Source organism: Aulonocara stuartgranti (genome assembly GCF_965226115.1).
Source record: "Aulonocara stuartgranti genome assembly, chromosome: 19".
Lineage (NCBI taxonomy): Eukaryota > Metazoa > Chordata > Actinopteri > Cichliformes > Cichlidae > Aulonocara > Aulonocara stuartgranti.
In genome coordinates, this window is record NC_138955.1 from 31,642,701 (window position 1) to 31,659,517 (window position 16,817).

Genomic DNA, 16,817 nt, shown 5'->3' on the forward strand with positions numbered 1-16,817 from the left:
GGTACCCTGCGGGATAATAACAAGTACATAAGAAAGATGGCCACAAATGACCACATGCCCAGTGGATATCTCAGGCAGCAGAAACCCAAGAAAAAGGAGCAAGAAGAGGAACCATCATGGAAGGACAGGCCCCTGCACGGTATGTACCACTGGCGAATAGAGGAAGTGGCTGACATCGAGAAATCCTACCAGTGGCTGGACAAAGCTGGACTGAAAGACAGCACAGAAGCACTAATCATGGCAGCACAGGAACAAGCTCTGAGCACAAGATCCATAGAAGCTGAGGTCCATCACACTAGGAAAGACATAGTAGTATACGTAGTATACAGAAACATCTGTGCCGAGTATGGACTGGAAGTCCTGAGGTCAAAATGCTAGACGCCCCCAAGGGTGGTGGAGAATGACTGTGGTATGATCCTGTGGGACTTCCAGATACAGACGGACAAAATGGTGGTGGCTAACCAACCAGACATTGTGGTGTTAGACAAACAGAAGAAGACGGCCGTAGTGATCGACGTAGCAATACAAAATGACAGCAACATCAGAAAGAAGGAACACAAGAAGCTGGAGAAATACCAACGGCTCAGAGAAGAACTCGAGAAGATGTGGAGCGTGAAGGTAACAGCGGTCCCAGTGGTACACAGAGCGCTCGGTGCAGTGACCCCCAAGCTAGGCGAGTGGCCCCAGCAGATCCCAGGAGCAACATCCGAGATGTTATAAAAAACCCAGCAGGGGCGAGAGGGGGATTTGTATTAAAAAAAAAAAAAAAAACACAGAGAGACAGTTAAAACAAATTTAAAAAAATCTCCCTCTCTCCCACTGGAGGCTGGTATGTGTGTGTTTTTCCTCAAACTCTGACCTCTGTATGCCCCATATTTCATCCTGGATTGTGGCTTGCATGCTCACTAATTCTCACCCTTCCTCTTTCCACATGGAGCCTTAGGGTGTTAAGCTTCAAGTGGAACCCTCTGTGCACTGTAGGGCGTTTTCATGTCTTGCCATCAGTGGCATCTGTCTCCTCCTGTTGCCATATTATTATTCCAGCTGAGTTTCTGATAAAAGTCTCACAGCTCTGGCCAGTAGGCTAAAGAGATACAGCAAGGAAACATTGGCCAACAGAATAAATTGCCTGTTCTCCAAAGATCCATCCGAGGTATACTCTCAACTACAAGGGAAGAATGTTATGAGGGCTGACTCACACAGAGCTCAAACAGAACAATTCTGTAAGAATATCCCCGAAAACAGACGGCAACACACGACACCAACACCAAGTGGCTAGTGGACAGCAGACCACAACAACCTCCCAGAACAAGAACCAGTCAACATCACAAAGACAGACATCTAACAACGCCTTAAAGTCTGTGCTCTCTCTGCTGTTGTGTTGGTGTGTGTCGGGCTGTGAGCTGAAAAGCTACAGCCGGCGGTATGTGTACAACAACCGTGTGTGAAAAGTGGCCTATAAAGAAACATTGTCATGCAAACATCGTCGGGTCTGCCGTGATATGTTTACAATGGGACTTCTGCTCCTGAACCTCTGAGCGGTGTTTGTTTTTAACATAGTTCACAGTGAAGAACAGCCGCTGACATAATGTGGATCCGAAGATCCATAACTGGCCTACCTGGGGTTGAAAGTCTCGATAAATGCACGGCGTTTCGGCGGGTACACCGGCTTGTGTGACGCTTATTTTGAGCGATGAAGAAATAATAGAATATAATTGTATTTTTTATATTTCAATATCACAATAATCTAACAATTTAGAACTACAAGTTAAATTAAAGCTGCAAGCAGCGTTATGAGGGCCCTCGCACCCCCGGCACGTCGAGCCACTGCCAACACCTCAAACCGGCACGTCCGATGTGATGTCACATTGATGGATTTCATGCTTTTAATCACCAGCTAACATTTCATCTTATTCAACCAGGATTATAGTCATGCCACTAGGTGGCGCTCTAACCATTATTGACAAATAGCATAACAAACATTTCCAAGCTCGAGTCTCATCACACCTGCGACCTTTGGGAGAGATTGGACATTGTGTTTTTTAGTGACAGCAGATTACTGCTTTTTGCGAGTGATTGAAACTCTACGTGCCGCCATGACCACCCCGTTTCCCTGAACGGAAAAAGCTTCGCAATTTAACATCACAAAGGTCTTTAGATTCCACACACTGAAGAATGCTTCAATATGATTAAATCCCTTGGAGGAGTTCGTCAAAGTATGAGGCCTGAAAAGAGGGGAAAATGTCATCAAAATTACACATTAATTTTAAAATGGCTGACTTCCTGTTGGATTTGGGATATTGCTCCAAGAGACTTTTTTGTACATCTTGATATCTTACACAAGCTTACCAAGTGTCAGACTCATAGATGAAACACAGAGCAGGGGCTGATGTTTTGAAATATTGTAGGGGGCGCTGTGGAGCCATTTTGCGCTATTCAAGGAAGATGGCTACATAACAACAATGCCTTCATCCATTTGGAGGTGTGTGCCAAATTTCAAGCCTCTATAAACTTTCCAAGCCCCTCAAAAGCCACTTCATCTTTCATGATGAACCGCGTTGCCACCAGGGTGCGCCGTTCAGTTTAAAGTCACAATTTTTGCACTGAAGCATCACGAGGGACTGATGGTGATATTCACCGCTTTTGAGGTGGCCACGATCAACCTGTGAAAATCAGTACAACAAAGTTAAAGCCATGACATTTCCTGTTGCCACTAGGTGGCGCTGTCCGTATTTCCGACAATGGGCATATCAATCTGTTCAGGGCGGGTCTGACATCATGCCTGTAAAGTCTGGTACTGATCAGACTGGATTTCATTGAGTTATACTAATTTGTTTCTTCATGGCGTGACATCAAAGTTCGCCATGCTGCTGGGGTCACACCCTTTCGTGAAAAGTCACAGTTTTCACTGTAACCCAAGACCAACTCCTTAAGGCTTTCCTGGAGAAATTTGAGGCTGCAGATGTCACCCATCACAATACTGTACCCCAAAGTGTAAAACATGACATTTCCTGTTCCCACTAGGTGGCGCTGTCCCTGGTGTCAAATATGGCAGTTGAAATATGTTCAGGGGTGGAGCCTTATCATATGTGTTCACTTTGGTCAAGGTCAGAAAATGTATGACAAAATGAGAGGCAATAAGATTTTCATGGCGAGTCATCGAAATTCGCCATGGCGCCACGGCCTCATAGTATTGTGAAAACTCAAAAGCTCCGCAATTTAACATGGCACAAGGGTGTAGTTGACACTGTCCAAATTTGAAGCTTATACGCCCAAATCCCAAGGAGGAGTTCGAAAAAGTTCGAGGCATGGAAATGGCAAAATTAGAGCCAAAATGTCACCTTCTCTTCCAAATGGCGGACTTCCTGTTGGGTTTGCGTCAATGGGCCCACAGACTTTTTTGTTCGTCTTGGCATGATACACATGTGTGCCAAATTTCATACATGTAGCTCAAACGATGTGGTCGTAGGGCTGCATTTAACAAGGCATAGGTGGCGCTGTAGAGCCATTTCCCAGTGCTCATATGTAAAACCATTAAAATACAAAATTTTTCACCAGACCTGGCATGTGTGCAAAATTTCATGAGTTTTTGAGCATGTTTAGGCCCTCAAAAAGGCCCTTGTTTGGGGTGAATAATAATAATAATAATAATAATAATAATAATAATTAAAGCTGCAAGCAGCGTTATGAGGGCCCTCGCACCCCCGGCGCGTCGAGCCACGCCCAACACCTAAAACCAGCACGTCCGATCTCATGTCACATTGATGGAATTCATGCATTTAACCACCAGCTAACATTTCAACTCATTCATTCATGATTAGTTAGTCGTTCCACTAGGTGGCGCTCTAACCCTTATGCACAAATGGCATAACAAACATTTCCGAGCTCGAGTCTCATCACGCCTATGACCTTTGGGAGAGATTGGACATTGTGTTTTTGAGTGACAGCAGATTACTGCTTTTTGGCGAGTGATTCAATTCTAAGTTCCGCCATGACCACCCCGTTTCCCTGAATGTAAAAAGCTTCGCAATTTAACATCACAAAGGTCTTAAGATTCCACACACAGGAGATTGCATCAATCTGATGAAATCCCTTGGAGGAGTACGTCAAAGCACGGTGCCTGAAAAGAGGGGAAAATGTTGCCAAAATTGCACATTAATTTTAAAATGGCTGACTTCCTGTTGGATTTGGGATATTGCTCCAAGAGACTTTTTTGTACATCTTGATATCTCCTATAAGCTTACCAGGTTTCAGATTCATACATAAAACACAGAGCTGGGGCTGTGGTTTTGAAATTTCGTAGGGGGCGCTGTGGAGCCATTTTGCGCTATTCAAGGAAAATGGTCACATAACAAAAAAAGCCTTCATCACATTGGAGGTGTGGGCCAAATTTAAAGCCTCTATAAACTTGCCAAAACCCTCAAAAGTAACTTCATCTTTCATGGTGAACAGCGTTGCCACCAGGGTGCGCCGTTCACTATAAAGTCACAATATTCGCACTGCAGCATCATGAAGGACTGATGTTGATATTCACCGCTTTTGAGGTGTCCACAATGTACCTGTGAAAATCAGTACAACAAAGTGTAAGACATGACATTTCCTGTTCCCACTAGGTGGCGCTCTTCATATTCCTGACAATGGGCACATCAATCTGTTCAGGGCGGGTCTGACATCATGCCTGTAAAGTCTGGTACTGATCAGACTGGATTTCATTGAGTTATACTAATTTGTTTCTTCATGGCGTGACATCAAAGTTCGCCATGCTGCTGGGGTCACACCCTTTCGCGAAAACTCACAGTTTTCACTGTAACCCAAGACCAACTCCTTAAGGCTTTCCTGGAGAAATTTGAGGCTGCAGGTGTCACCCATCACTATACTGTACCCCAAAGTGTAAAACATGACATTTCCTGTTCCCACTAGGTGGCGCTGTCCTTGATGTCAAATATGGCAGTTGAAATATGTTCAGGGCTGGAGCCTTATCATATGTGTGCTGTTTGGTCCAGATCGGAACATGTATGACAGAATGAGAGGCAATAAGATTTTCATGGCGAGTCATCGAAATTCGCCATGGCGCCACGGCCTCATAGTATTGTGAAAACTCAAAAGCTCCGCAATTTAACATGGCACAAGGGTGTAGTTGACACTGTCCAAATTTGAAGTTTATAGGACCAAATCCCAAGGAGGAGTTCGTTAAAGTACAAGGCATGGAAACGGTAAAATCAGACCCAAAATGTCACCTTCAATCCAAAATAACGGACTTCCTGTTGGGTTTAGGACATTGCCATAATAGACTTTTTTGTTCGACTCTGAACGTTATATAGGTGTACCGACTTTCAAACATGTAGGTCATACCCATACCGGGGGCTCGCGTTTTTCATTTTTCTAGGTGGCGCTACTGAGCTAATTTTCCCTGGCCATGTCTGAGAACATTAAAATACGTAAATTTTCACCAGACCTGACGCGTGTGCAAAATTTCATGAGTTTTCGAGCATGTTTAGGCCCTCAAACGGCCAATTCATTTGCCGAAATAATAATAATAATAATAATAATAATAATAATTAAAGCTGCAAGCAGCGTTATGAGGGCCCTCGCACCCCCGGCGCGTCGAGCCACGCCCAACACCTAAAACCAGCACCTCCGATCTGATGTCACATTGATGGAATTCATGCATTTAACCACCAGCTAACATTTCAACTCATTCATTCATGATTAGTTAGTCGTTCCACTAGGTGGCGCTCTAACCATTATGTACAAATGGCATAACAAACACTTCCAAGCTCGAGTCTCATCACACCTGAGACGTTTGGGAGAGATTGGACATTGTGTTTTTGAGTGACAGCAGATTACTGCTTTTTGGCGAGTGATTCAAACTCTAAGTGCCGCCATAACCACCCCGTTTCCCTGGACGTAAAAAGCTTCGCAATTTAACATCACAAAGGTCTTTAGATTCCACAAACTGCAGATCGGTCCAATCTGATGAAATCCCTTGGAGGAGTTCGTCAAAGTACGGTGCCTGAAAAGATGGGAAAATGTCGCCAAAATTACACATTAACTTTAAAATGGCTGACTTCCTGTTGGATTTGGGATATTGCTCCAAGAGACTTTTTTGTACATCTTAAGATCTTCCATAAGCTTACCAAGTTTCAGACTCATAGATAAAACACAGAGTAGGGGCTGATATTTTGGGATTTTGTAGGGGGCGCTGTGGAGCCATTTTGCGCTATTCAAGGAAAATGGTTACATAACAACAAAGCCTTCATCACATTGGAGACGTGGGCCAAGTTTAAAGCCTCTATAAACTTTGCAAGCCCCTCAAAAGTAACTTCATCTTTCATGTTGAACAGCGTTGCCACCAGGGTGCGCCGTTCAGTTTAAAGTCACAATTTTTGCACTAAAGCATCATCAAGGACTGATGGTGATATTCACCGCTTTTGAGGTGGCCACTATGAACCTGTGAAAATCAGTACAACAAAGTGTAAGACATGACATTTCCTGTTCCCACTAGGTGGCGCTCTTCATATTCCTGACAATGGGCACATCAATCTGTTCAGGGCGGGTGTGACATCATGCCTGTAAAGTCTGGTACTAATCAGACTGGATTTCATTGAGTTATACTAATTTGTTTCTTCATGGCGTGACATCAAAGTTCGCCATGCTGCTGGGGTCACACCCTTTCGCCAAAACTCACAGTTTTCACTGTAACCCAAGACCAACTCCTTAAGGCTTTCCTGGAGAAATTTGAGGCTGCAGATGTCACCCATCACTATACTGTACCCCAAAGTGTAAAACATGACATTTCCTGTTCCCACTAGGTGGCGCTGTCCTTGATGTCAAATATGGCAGTTGAAATATGTTCAGGGGTGGAGCCTTATCATATGTGTTCACTTTGGTCAAGGTCAGAAAATGTATGACAAAATGAGAGGCAATAAGATTTTCATGGCGAGTCATCGAAATTCGCCATGGCGCCACGGCCTCATAGTATTGTGAAAACTCAAAAGCTCCGCAATTTAACATGGCACAAGGGTGTAGTTGACACTGTCCAAATTTGAAGGTTATGAAATGAAACCCCAAGGAGGAGTTCGCAAAAGTTCGAGGCATGGAAATGGCAAAATTAGAGCCAAAATGTCACCTTCTCTTCCAAATGGCGGACTTCCTGTTGGGTTTGCGTCAATGGGCCCCCAGACTTTTTTGTTCGTCTTGGCATGATACACATGTGTGCCAAATTTCATACATGTAGCTCAAACGATGTGGTCGTAGGGCTGCATTTAACAAGGCATAGGTGGCGCTGTAGAGCCATTTCCCAGTGCTCATATGTAAAACCATTAAAATACAAAATTTTTCACCAGACCTGGCATGTGTGCAAAATTTCATGAGTTTTTGAGCATGTTTAGGCCCTCAAAAAGGCCCTTGTTTGGGGTGAATAATAATAATAATAATAATTAAAGCTGCAAGCAGCGTTATGAGGGCCCTCGCACCCCCAGCACGTCGAGCCACGCCCAACACCTAAAACCAGCACCTCCGATCTGATGTCACATTGATGGAATTCATGCATTTAACCACCAGCTAACAATTCATCTGATTCAATCATGATTAGTTAGTCGTCCCACTAGGTGGCGCTCTAACCATTATGTACAAATGGCATAACAAACATTTCCGAGCTCGAGTCTCATCACGCCTGCGACCTTTGGGAGAGATTGGATATTGTGTTTTTGAGTGACAGCAGATTACTGCTTTTTGGCGAGTGATTCAAACTCTAAGTGCCGCCATAACCACCCCTTTTCCCTGAACGTAAAAAGCTTCGCAATTTAACATCACAAAGGTCTTTAGATTCCACAAACTTCAGATCGGTCCAATCTGATGAAATCCCTTGGAGGAGTTCGTCAAAGTACGGTGCCTGAAAAGAGGGGAAAATGTCGCCAAAATTACACATTAATTTTAAAATGGCTGACTTCCTGTTGGATTTGGGATATTGCTCCAAGAGACTTTTTTGTACATCTTAATATCTTCCATAAGCTTACCAGGTTTCAGACTCATAGATAAAACACAGAGCAAGGGCTGATGTTTTGAAATATTGTAGGGGGCGCTGTGGAGCCATTTCGCGCTATTCAATGAAAATGATCACATGACAACAAAGCCTTCATCACATTGGAGGTGTGTGCCAAATTTCAAGCCTCTATAGACTTTCCAAGCCCCTCAAAAGCCACTTCATCTTTCATGGTGGACCGCGTTGCCACCAGGGTGCGCCGTTCAGTTTAAAGTCACAATTTTTGCACTGAAGCATCACGAGGGACTGATGGTGATATTCACCGCTTTTGAGGTGGCCACGATGAACCTGTGAAAATCAGTACAACAAAGTGTAAGACATGACATGTCCTGTTGCCACTAGGTGGCGCTGTCCGTATTCCCGACAATGGGCACATCAATCTGTTCAGGGCGGGTCTGACATCATGCCTGTAAAGTCTGGTACTGATCAGACTGGATTTCATTGAGTTATACTAATTTGTTTCTTCATGGCGAGACATCAAAGTTCGCCATGCTGCTGGGGTCACACCCTTTCGCGAAAACTCACAGTTTTCACTGTACCCCAAGACCAACTCCTTAAGGCTTTCCTGGAGAAATTTGAGGCTGCAGATGTCACCCATCACAATACTGTACCCCAAAGTGTAAAACATGACATTTCCTGTTCCCACTAGGTGGCGCTGGCCCTTATGTCAAATATGGCAGTTGAAATATGTTCAGGGGTGGAGCCTTATCATATGTGTTCACTTTGGTCAAGGTCAGAAAATGTATGACAAAATGAGAGGCAATAAGATTTTCATGGCGAGTCATCGAAATTCGCCATGGCGCCACGGCCTCATAGTATTGTGAAAACTCAAAAGCTCCGCAATTTAACATGGCACAAGGGTGTAGTTGACACTGTCCAAATTTGAAGCTTATACGCCCAAATCCCAAGGAGGAGTTCGTTAAAGTTCGAGGCATGGAAATGGCAAAATTAGAGCCAAAATGTCACCTTCTCTTCCAAATGGCGGACTTCCTGTTGGGTTTGCGTCAATGGGCCCACTGACTTTTTTGTTCGTCTTGGCATGATACACATGTGTGCCAAATTTCATACATGTAGCTCAAACGATGTGGTCGTAGGGCTGCATTTAACAAGGCATAGGTGGCGCTCTAGAGCCATTTCCCAGTGCTCATATGTAAAACCATTAAAATACAAAATTTTTCACCAGACCTGGCATGTGTGCAAAATTTCATGAGTTTTTGAGCATGTTTAGGCCCTCAAAAAAGCCCTTGTTTGGGGTGAATAATAATAATAATAATAATAATAAGAAACGGAGCAGATACAATAGGGCCTTCGCACTCTCAGTGCTCGGGCCCTAATAAACAGAGCAATTACAATAGGGCCTTCGCACTGTCAGTGCTCGGGCCCTAATAATAAGAAACGGAGCAGATACAATAGGGCCTTCGCACTCTCGGTGCTCGGGCCCTAAAAAGAACTAATATAAATAAAATACACTTCAGCTAAATACTTCTAATTTATTTTCCCAAACCACGCAGAGCCGCAGTATAAGGACTAAAGAGCCGCAGGTTGCCGACCCCTGTGTTAGTTGGTTTCAGAGAAAGAAAAGAAAGCTGCTAGCATGACCCAGCTAATGACCTGACCCGAATCCAAGTAAAAATCTATGATATGAACTAAATCTCAGAGTACATAGACGGTGGAACCTTCAGGATTTGAAAACTGTTTGTGTGAATGAATAGGACAAAATTACATCTGAGCAATGCATGCAGCTAGTTTCTCCATATACGAGGTGTTTTGAAGCCATCATCATCAACAAAAGTTATTAAATTAAGTAATAAATACATCTCAATGCTTTTTCCTTGTGTCGTTTCTCTTTATCATACTTTATTTGTGAACATCTATGGCTTGATTTCTTTGTCTAGATTGGATGGGTTTTTACGGACTGGTGAGAATTTCATATGAATAGCACCTTTAGAAATATATTTTCTTATAACACTAGTGACATGTTCAATCCTCATTTTACCCACTGTATACAAGTACCTAGGTATTCCACAGGTCAACAGGAACCATGATAAAAAGGCACGAAGGTCAATAACAGCCAAATAACGCAAGAAGGGAGCTGAGAAGCCAGAACAGTATTGATAAGATCCAAACCATCAATACATACACCCTATCAGTCATTAGATACCCAGATGGAATAATAAGCATCTGCCAATCATGTCAAGACATCATGGGTTTACACTATCGAGGGACAGAGGAAGAGGATGGCAGCATAAGAACAGGCCCCAAGCACCAAATCTATGTGGAAGGATATATCCAAAGTGGTCCCGGGATTATTAGGAGCTGTAACCCTTGCACTGGAAGAGTTATTGCAGCAGATTCTAAGCACATATCACAGGTCTCTGCCCAGAAGAGTGCAGTCCAAGAAATACCTAAGTGATATGCAGAACCCTCAAACTCCCCAGCCCGTCAGAGGTCCCGAGCTTTAGGCTAACACACATACCACCCGCCTTGGGCTCAGAGGCAGATTTTTTTGTTGTTGTTTTTTGTTTCATATCACAGAAGTTGGTTAGTGTTCCATTTACCCAATTTTGAGATGGAGTATGTCATGTTGAAATATTCCTCAAAATAGTCAAAAATGAGCTTGGTTACATTTACTGCATACAAAGCTGTGCTGATCTGACTTGGCTGGGCCCAGATTTTCAACTGCAAAAGAATGAAAAATACAAAAAAGTGTGTGACAGTATAAATCCAACAGTGTGAATTAATGAATCTTATCAATACTCTGCAATAGTGGCATATAAATGTAAACTCACGGGAATTCCTCTGGCTGAAGTTCTCTCTACATAGGCAAACTGGTGCACAGCAAAACATACCAAATAGGTGCTCATTGGAACAGACTTCTGAAAGGTGGTTTTGATTTTATTGCCTAGTAGTTGCTGAGGGGAGCCCTGGAGATAGACAGCAAAAATTTATTTGGATTTTCTGCCCTATTATCACAAGAAGAGCACCATCTCAACTGTTGTGCTTTGAGATGAGATCGTCCTGTTGCAGGAACTGATAAACCTGACCTTGACTGTGTAACTGTCATCTGTGACAGGTGTACATACAAGGTTTACACTACACTCAGTTAGATGGTAAAAAATGTCACTCACCACCACACCAACTGAATTTTTTTATCACATGCTAAGATAGACGATGTTATGCTAATGGGTGCAAAGGATGATAATGCATGAAGACACAGCTAGCTTAAGTGAGAGGATTTTCTTGTTTCCTCCCTATTAAACAACTGGCATGTAAAGTGCCTAACACCAAAACAGTTGTTGACCTTGAAAATACTAAAATGCATAGAAATCTACTGGAAAATTGGTAAATATCGTTAAAAATGTATCAAATTACAGTAAATCATTGCGACTTTTTAAAAAAATCAGTTTTCCTCTGTTCATGCTCGACTACTAATGAACTCTACAGTTAGGGCCAGAGCTGTCTCTATTTCACAAGGCAGCTGAGGTCTTTCAACATCTGTTGGACAATGCTTAGGATTTTCTATGAGTCATTTGTGGCGAGTGTGGATGCTGTTGCATGCTGGGACAACATCCATCAGGCTGATATTGTCCAAGATAAATGTAACGCTGGACAACAACCCCCAACATTTCCATGATGTGCCAGCCAATCACAGGAGCGCGTTCAGTGAAACTGAGATTACCTAAATTCACCACTGACTGTTTTGCATTTTCAGGCATGTATACTTTTTCTGCGACTTTTACTCACTGTACTTTTACACAAATACCAATTGTTTCCAATTTAAATACAGCACATAAAGTGTATTGTGATGGTAAACACACATGCTGACTTACCTCTACTGGCATGTTGGACAGCACGTTGTAATTAACATCATGAGTTATTGAGATGGTGTAGGTGGCTTTCTTGTTAGGTTCATCAAAACAGGGAAAAGACTTCCGGGCATCCGTTGGCTCGTGATCCGTAGCTGCAATCTTTCTGGTGTTCAAATCGAGGACAGATTATTGGAAAATGTAACTTTATTATTGGAGATTGTTTGAAACCAAATGTTCTACAATCTTTTTCAGCAAATTTTACTTTGAAAACTAATAATATGTGACAATTTAAACTAAAGAGTTAAGTTTAGAACAGTCATATTTGATTAATAACATCTTTCAGTTATTTTGTTCAGTTAGTTCTATACAAGCTAATGAAAACAAAAGTACCAGATGCCAATCCCAGCAGTACTAGGAGACTACAGGGGTTTTCCATTTAAAGTAGGACGCATAACCAAAACGTACATCTGTTTAAATCCCACATAATGTAGTGACTCTGAAGAAGTAAAGACCAAATAGCTGGTGAATTATAAAAAGTCTTCTATTGATAGTTTTTACCTTTTTTTTAAATATTTAAGCCACGTTACAGTCTACAATCTACCTCAATAAAATATGTCATAGAACAAAATGACCTGGACCTCTTTAGTGTAGAAATTCCACCAAAGAAGGAGCTCAGCTACATAAGAAATACAAGTAAAGTCATCAGTAAATATGTATGTAAAGTGAAATATGATAGGATGACTAGACTAAGTCTAAAATGATGTTTTGGTATACAGTGGTAAAGATATTCTGTATCTGTTCTTGTGATAGCAAATCTGAAACAGATGTCAGAGAAAGTTTTCAGCTCCATGTCCAATGAGTGATGCAGAGGGCAGGATCCATTAATTATCCACATCCACTGACCACAGCCGCAGTCATGTGGACGATATCTGTGTTGCTTAAGGATCCAGGAAAGAAACAGTTAGTAGAAGACTTGCTGTTCCTCCTGAGCCACAACCAACGACTCTGGTTTTTATCCAAGATAAAACCAGATAACACCAATTTTTACAACCATCATAAACCTGCTCTTGGTTGCTTCTCAGAAGACAAGTTTTACACAAAATATTACTTGTTTTATTCCAACATTTCAACATTTGCAACTTATGAACTATTGCATAGAATGTCCACAGTTATTTAACACCTATTAATACCTCCAGAAAAGACTGTAAGGTGACTCTGAATTTTCTTGAAAGATGCAACTATTTCATATGTCTTACGCCTTCTTGCTCTGTTCTTTTCTAATTCTTGATTAATAAAGATGTTTGTGTATGTTTGTGACAGAACTGAATCACATGACTTACTTGGTGATTCCATTCTCCATGTAGGTAACTCTGTAGAATCCCACCAAAGAGCCATTGAGCCAACCCTGGAAGTCTAGACTGAGGGTGTATACCTCCCCTGTGTCCAGGACAGGCAGCTCCTCTGTGGCCTCCACCACCACATACTGCTGAGCTTTGTATTCAAAGCAGCTTTTCACTGCCACTTCCCTCTGTCCTCCTTGGCTACTCAGCACCTTCAACCTTGGCAAGGTACTGACAAATGTCTCCCTGATGTGGAGCCAGAGATGACGGGTGGGCTTGGTTACTTCAAGCTGGATATCAACAGTGCCTGTGTAGGTGTCATCCTCTAAGTTCGGCTCCAGGTGCAGATTGTAGTGGACGGGATTCACATAGTCAGGTAAGCGGAAATTCCTCCAGTCCCCACTGGAGTCAGTGGAAGGCAGGCAGGGCCCTCTGCCAGGTGAAGGGGGCTGGGTAGGCCCCGCTGTGGGGGCTGGTGTGGTGGTGGCAGCAGGAGTGGTGTTGTTTGATCGAGAGAGACCCACCCCGAGGCCCACTGCCAAACAGCACAACACCACTGTTATGCAGATGATGACTGCATGCTTGCGTCGAATAAAGTAACGCTTCTCTGGCTTCTCCATGTTCAAGCTGTCAACCATGGTAACTCCCAAAATGAAAAGTCCACCTGACAAAAAAAAACCCCAAAAAACAAAACACAGCTTTCTAAAGGTAAAGTGTTTAGCTGACCAGAGGTCAGAGCTGCAGGCTTTGGCTGCTGAATTAGCTGTGTGAACTGAATCAAGGCTTGCCTCTGTGGTGCTGAGGGGTGGAGAGAAAAATGAGAAGTGAAGAGTATCAATCTTTCAGACGGCCAGAAATCGGAAGGATTTAATCTGTCCTTTGAGCTTTCAGCACACCTCCTGTTAAACATCTACAATCTTCCTGTAAATCAGCAGCTAAAGTTCTTTTTTTATCAACTATGCTAAGCTGCAAAACTGAACGTGTTGTTCTCGCGTGAAACTAAACAATACACATGACGCCTACATCTAACATGTGAACCACTGTGCATGTCAAAGTGTTGTCTGGTTTGAATTTGAAGCATCAGAGTCAAATTTCAAAGCGGCTTCAGCGCAGCACAGTCTGTCTTCTTACAGTGCACACACTGCAGAAACACTCTATGATCTGGACATGAGTCAGCATGTGGTCTTTGGTCAAAACAGTGATTGCAACAGAGACGTATGTGAAGCCAAAACAATGGTTTTATTGAACTGAGCCACGGTAGAATTTCCACAAATATTCTTCCCCTGCTCAGTTCTGTGAACTCTGGAAAAGACATTACTGAAATATCAATTTCTATCATTTCTGTCCACACAGATGATGTTTTGACTGGAAAACTAATCACGGTGTAGAATTTTCATTGAAATCAACTACAGCTAAGTCTAGGATATGTAAGGGTGTTCATGCACAAATTCCTAATATTAGGAACACACCCAGAGAAATAGCCAGTACAAAGTGTGCACTGGAACTACAGTAAGTGTTACGTTTGTTTGTTATAGTTTGTAGTATATAGTACTATAGTTTATAGTGGTAGTAGATAGACATTTTGAAGTGGGCAGTTGTCCATTCACACACACACACACACAAATCTGGTAGGCTGAATAGCCTCAACCAATGTGTCTTTTGGAAAGTAAAAACTTACAAATACTTGCTGTATTTGCTGTACTTAAGTAGAAATTTCAGGTATCTGTGCTTTACTTGAGTATTTATTTTTCTAGCAACTTTACTTTTACTCCCTCCATCTTTACACAAATATCCGTACTTTCTGCTTCTTACATGTTGAAAGCAGGCTAGTTATTTTAGGTTCAACAGTATCATCCATAGTGTTTATACTCAGGGGTTGAAGTGGGTCGGAAGGAGAGCAGGTGTCCGTCTTCTATAGCTACCTCTATAGAAGAGGAGGGAGTATGAACTGAGTTTTCTATTTAGTGTTTCTATCACTTTAAGAGAGTTAACTTCACTCAGAGATCAGGAGAAAGATAAGGACAGGACCGGAGAGGAAGAAGAGCGGTTCGATTTAAAGTGATGTTTGATAAACCGCTAATTTAAAGCTTACATGCGATGTCATTATTGGATTTCATATTGTGAAACATCCTGCTAAACTTTATCTTATTCAAATGTTGCATGAAAGTACCGTGTAGTTTTATACTGGGCAGTAAAAAAAAGTTGCTTCATTACTGCAACTTTTACTGGACGAGTTTTTAACCTGTGTTTCTACTTAAGTAAAGAAAGTCTCTACTTTCTCTGGTCTTTTGATTATGTATTTCATGACCTTCCAAAACCTCCCATAGGTGACTTCAGTGAGCACTTGTGATCTTTGTGAAAGCATGTACTTATTATATTTATGTAAGTGTTTTATAGAAGGTGTTGACACCAGGACGTTATGTAGTAAGTTTTGTTTCTACTGTAGTTAAAGTGTAAAAAAACGTTTAACAAACAGCTCATGTGACAGTGAGCATTTTGTGGATTTATTGGCCCTGTTATATCATACAGATAAGACAGTCGTAAATGTAATGGCTCCCTTATCCTTGAACTGTGCATAGGATCTGCATAAGAGACAACAATCACTGTCACTCAAAATTTTAATCACCGTCTAAAGTCATGATTCTTTCATGACGTTTATGAGACGCCATGAACCTGTGTCTTATTTTTCACAGACATAAATCTGTTGGGCTCAGGTACAGCATGTTTTACCATGACCCTCACCAGGATTATCACAATGAGCTTATAGTGCAGACAGTGAAGTAAAAGGTGTGATATGGAGCTGCATGAGTGAAGAAGGCTGAGAGAGATTAGATTAAAATGCTTCAGTGGGTGGCTGTTGATGCACTGTACAGGTACAGGCTGACGCCATGATTGCCAGTCATCAATACAATAATAAGCATACTGCCAAAATGACAACATGGTTTCTGATGATGAGAACAGCTAAACTGATGGCTACAAGTCTGTCGCCTGACTCGTGTTCAAAGGAAACCTGTGCTGCATTTTACAGCAAAACATAGAGATACTTTGGTAAAAAACACAAAAGCCTGTCTCAAGGTTTTTGACGCTAGAAGTCAACATAGAGTTCTCTCTGTCTTCTTCCACATGTTCAGGTTCTAATGCATTTGTTGCCGACACCAGCACAAACAGGCCTGACTGTGAAGAGCAGTCAGGGCCTCCTGGCAGCCCTATGAGACCGGAGATTGGCTGTATGCAGTCTTCTCCAAGTTCTCTGGGTAGAGACCCATTGGCCATATTGTCCTGCAAACTTTGACTGCGACTCTGTAGAAGACTGCCTATGGTTCCTAAGTGCTGACAGGGTAAAGAAAACATGGTGGGAGCCCACTTTCCAGCCCTTCTCTGGCATGCCCCATCATGCTGCATCTTGGTTTTGAAGCATGCCAGGTTGAATTCGCCCCATGACATGGGCCCTAGCGTTTTCAGTCAAAGATGTCTTGCTTGGAGAAGACAAAACTGACCACTGCAGCAGGGTCCATGCTCACATATGCTGCTAATCTGGTACAAATCAGGCACCTGGTTGTCAGCGCCTGGGGTACCAAAAGCTCAAAACAAGAGTCAATAGCAGAATAAGGTGTTTGACACTGC

The 16,817-nt window shown here is 42.5% G+C and overlaps 1 protein-coding gene across 1 annotated transcript in view; it reads right to left on the reverse strand.

Moving 5' to 3' along the window:
- Positions 1 to 14,464, reverse strand: part of enpep (glutamyl aminopeptidase) — a 45,521-nt gene extending 31,057 nt beyond the window's left edge. Inside the window, exons 1-4 of the mRNA XM_082515729.1 lie at positions 13,194 to 14,464; positions 11,875 to 12,016; positions 10,834 to 10,968; positions 10,603 to 10,723 (exon numbers count right to left, since the gene is read on the reverse strand). Coding sequence (XP_082371855.1) covers positions 10,603 to 10,723; positions 10,834 to 10,968; positions 11,875 to 12,016; positions 13,194 to 13,831 — 1,036 coding nt within the window. The 5' untranslated portion in view covers positions 13,832 to 14,464. The remainder of the gene's footprint in view (positions 1 to 10,602; positions 10,724 to 10,833; positions 10,969 to 11,874; positions 12,017 to 13,193) is intronic.
- Positions 14,465 to 16,817: the final 2,353 nt, after the last annotated feature.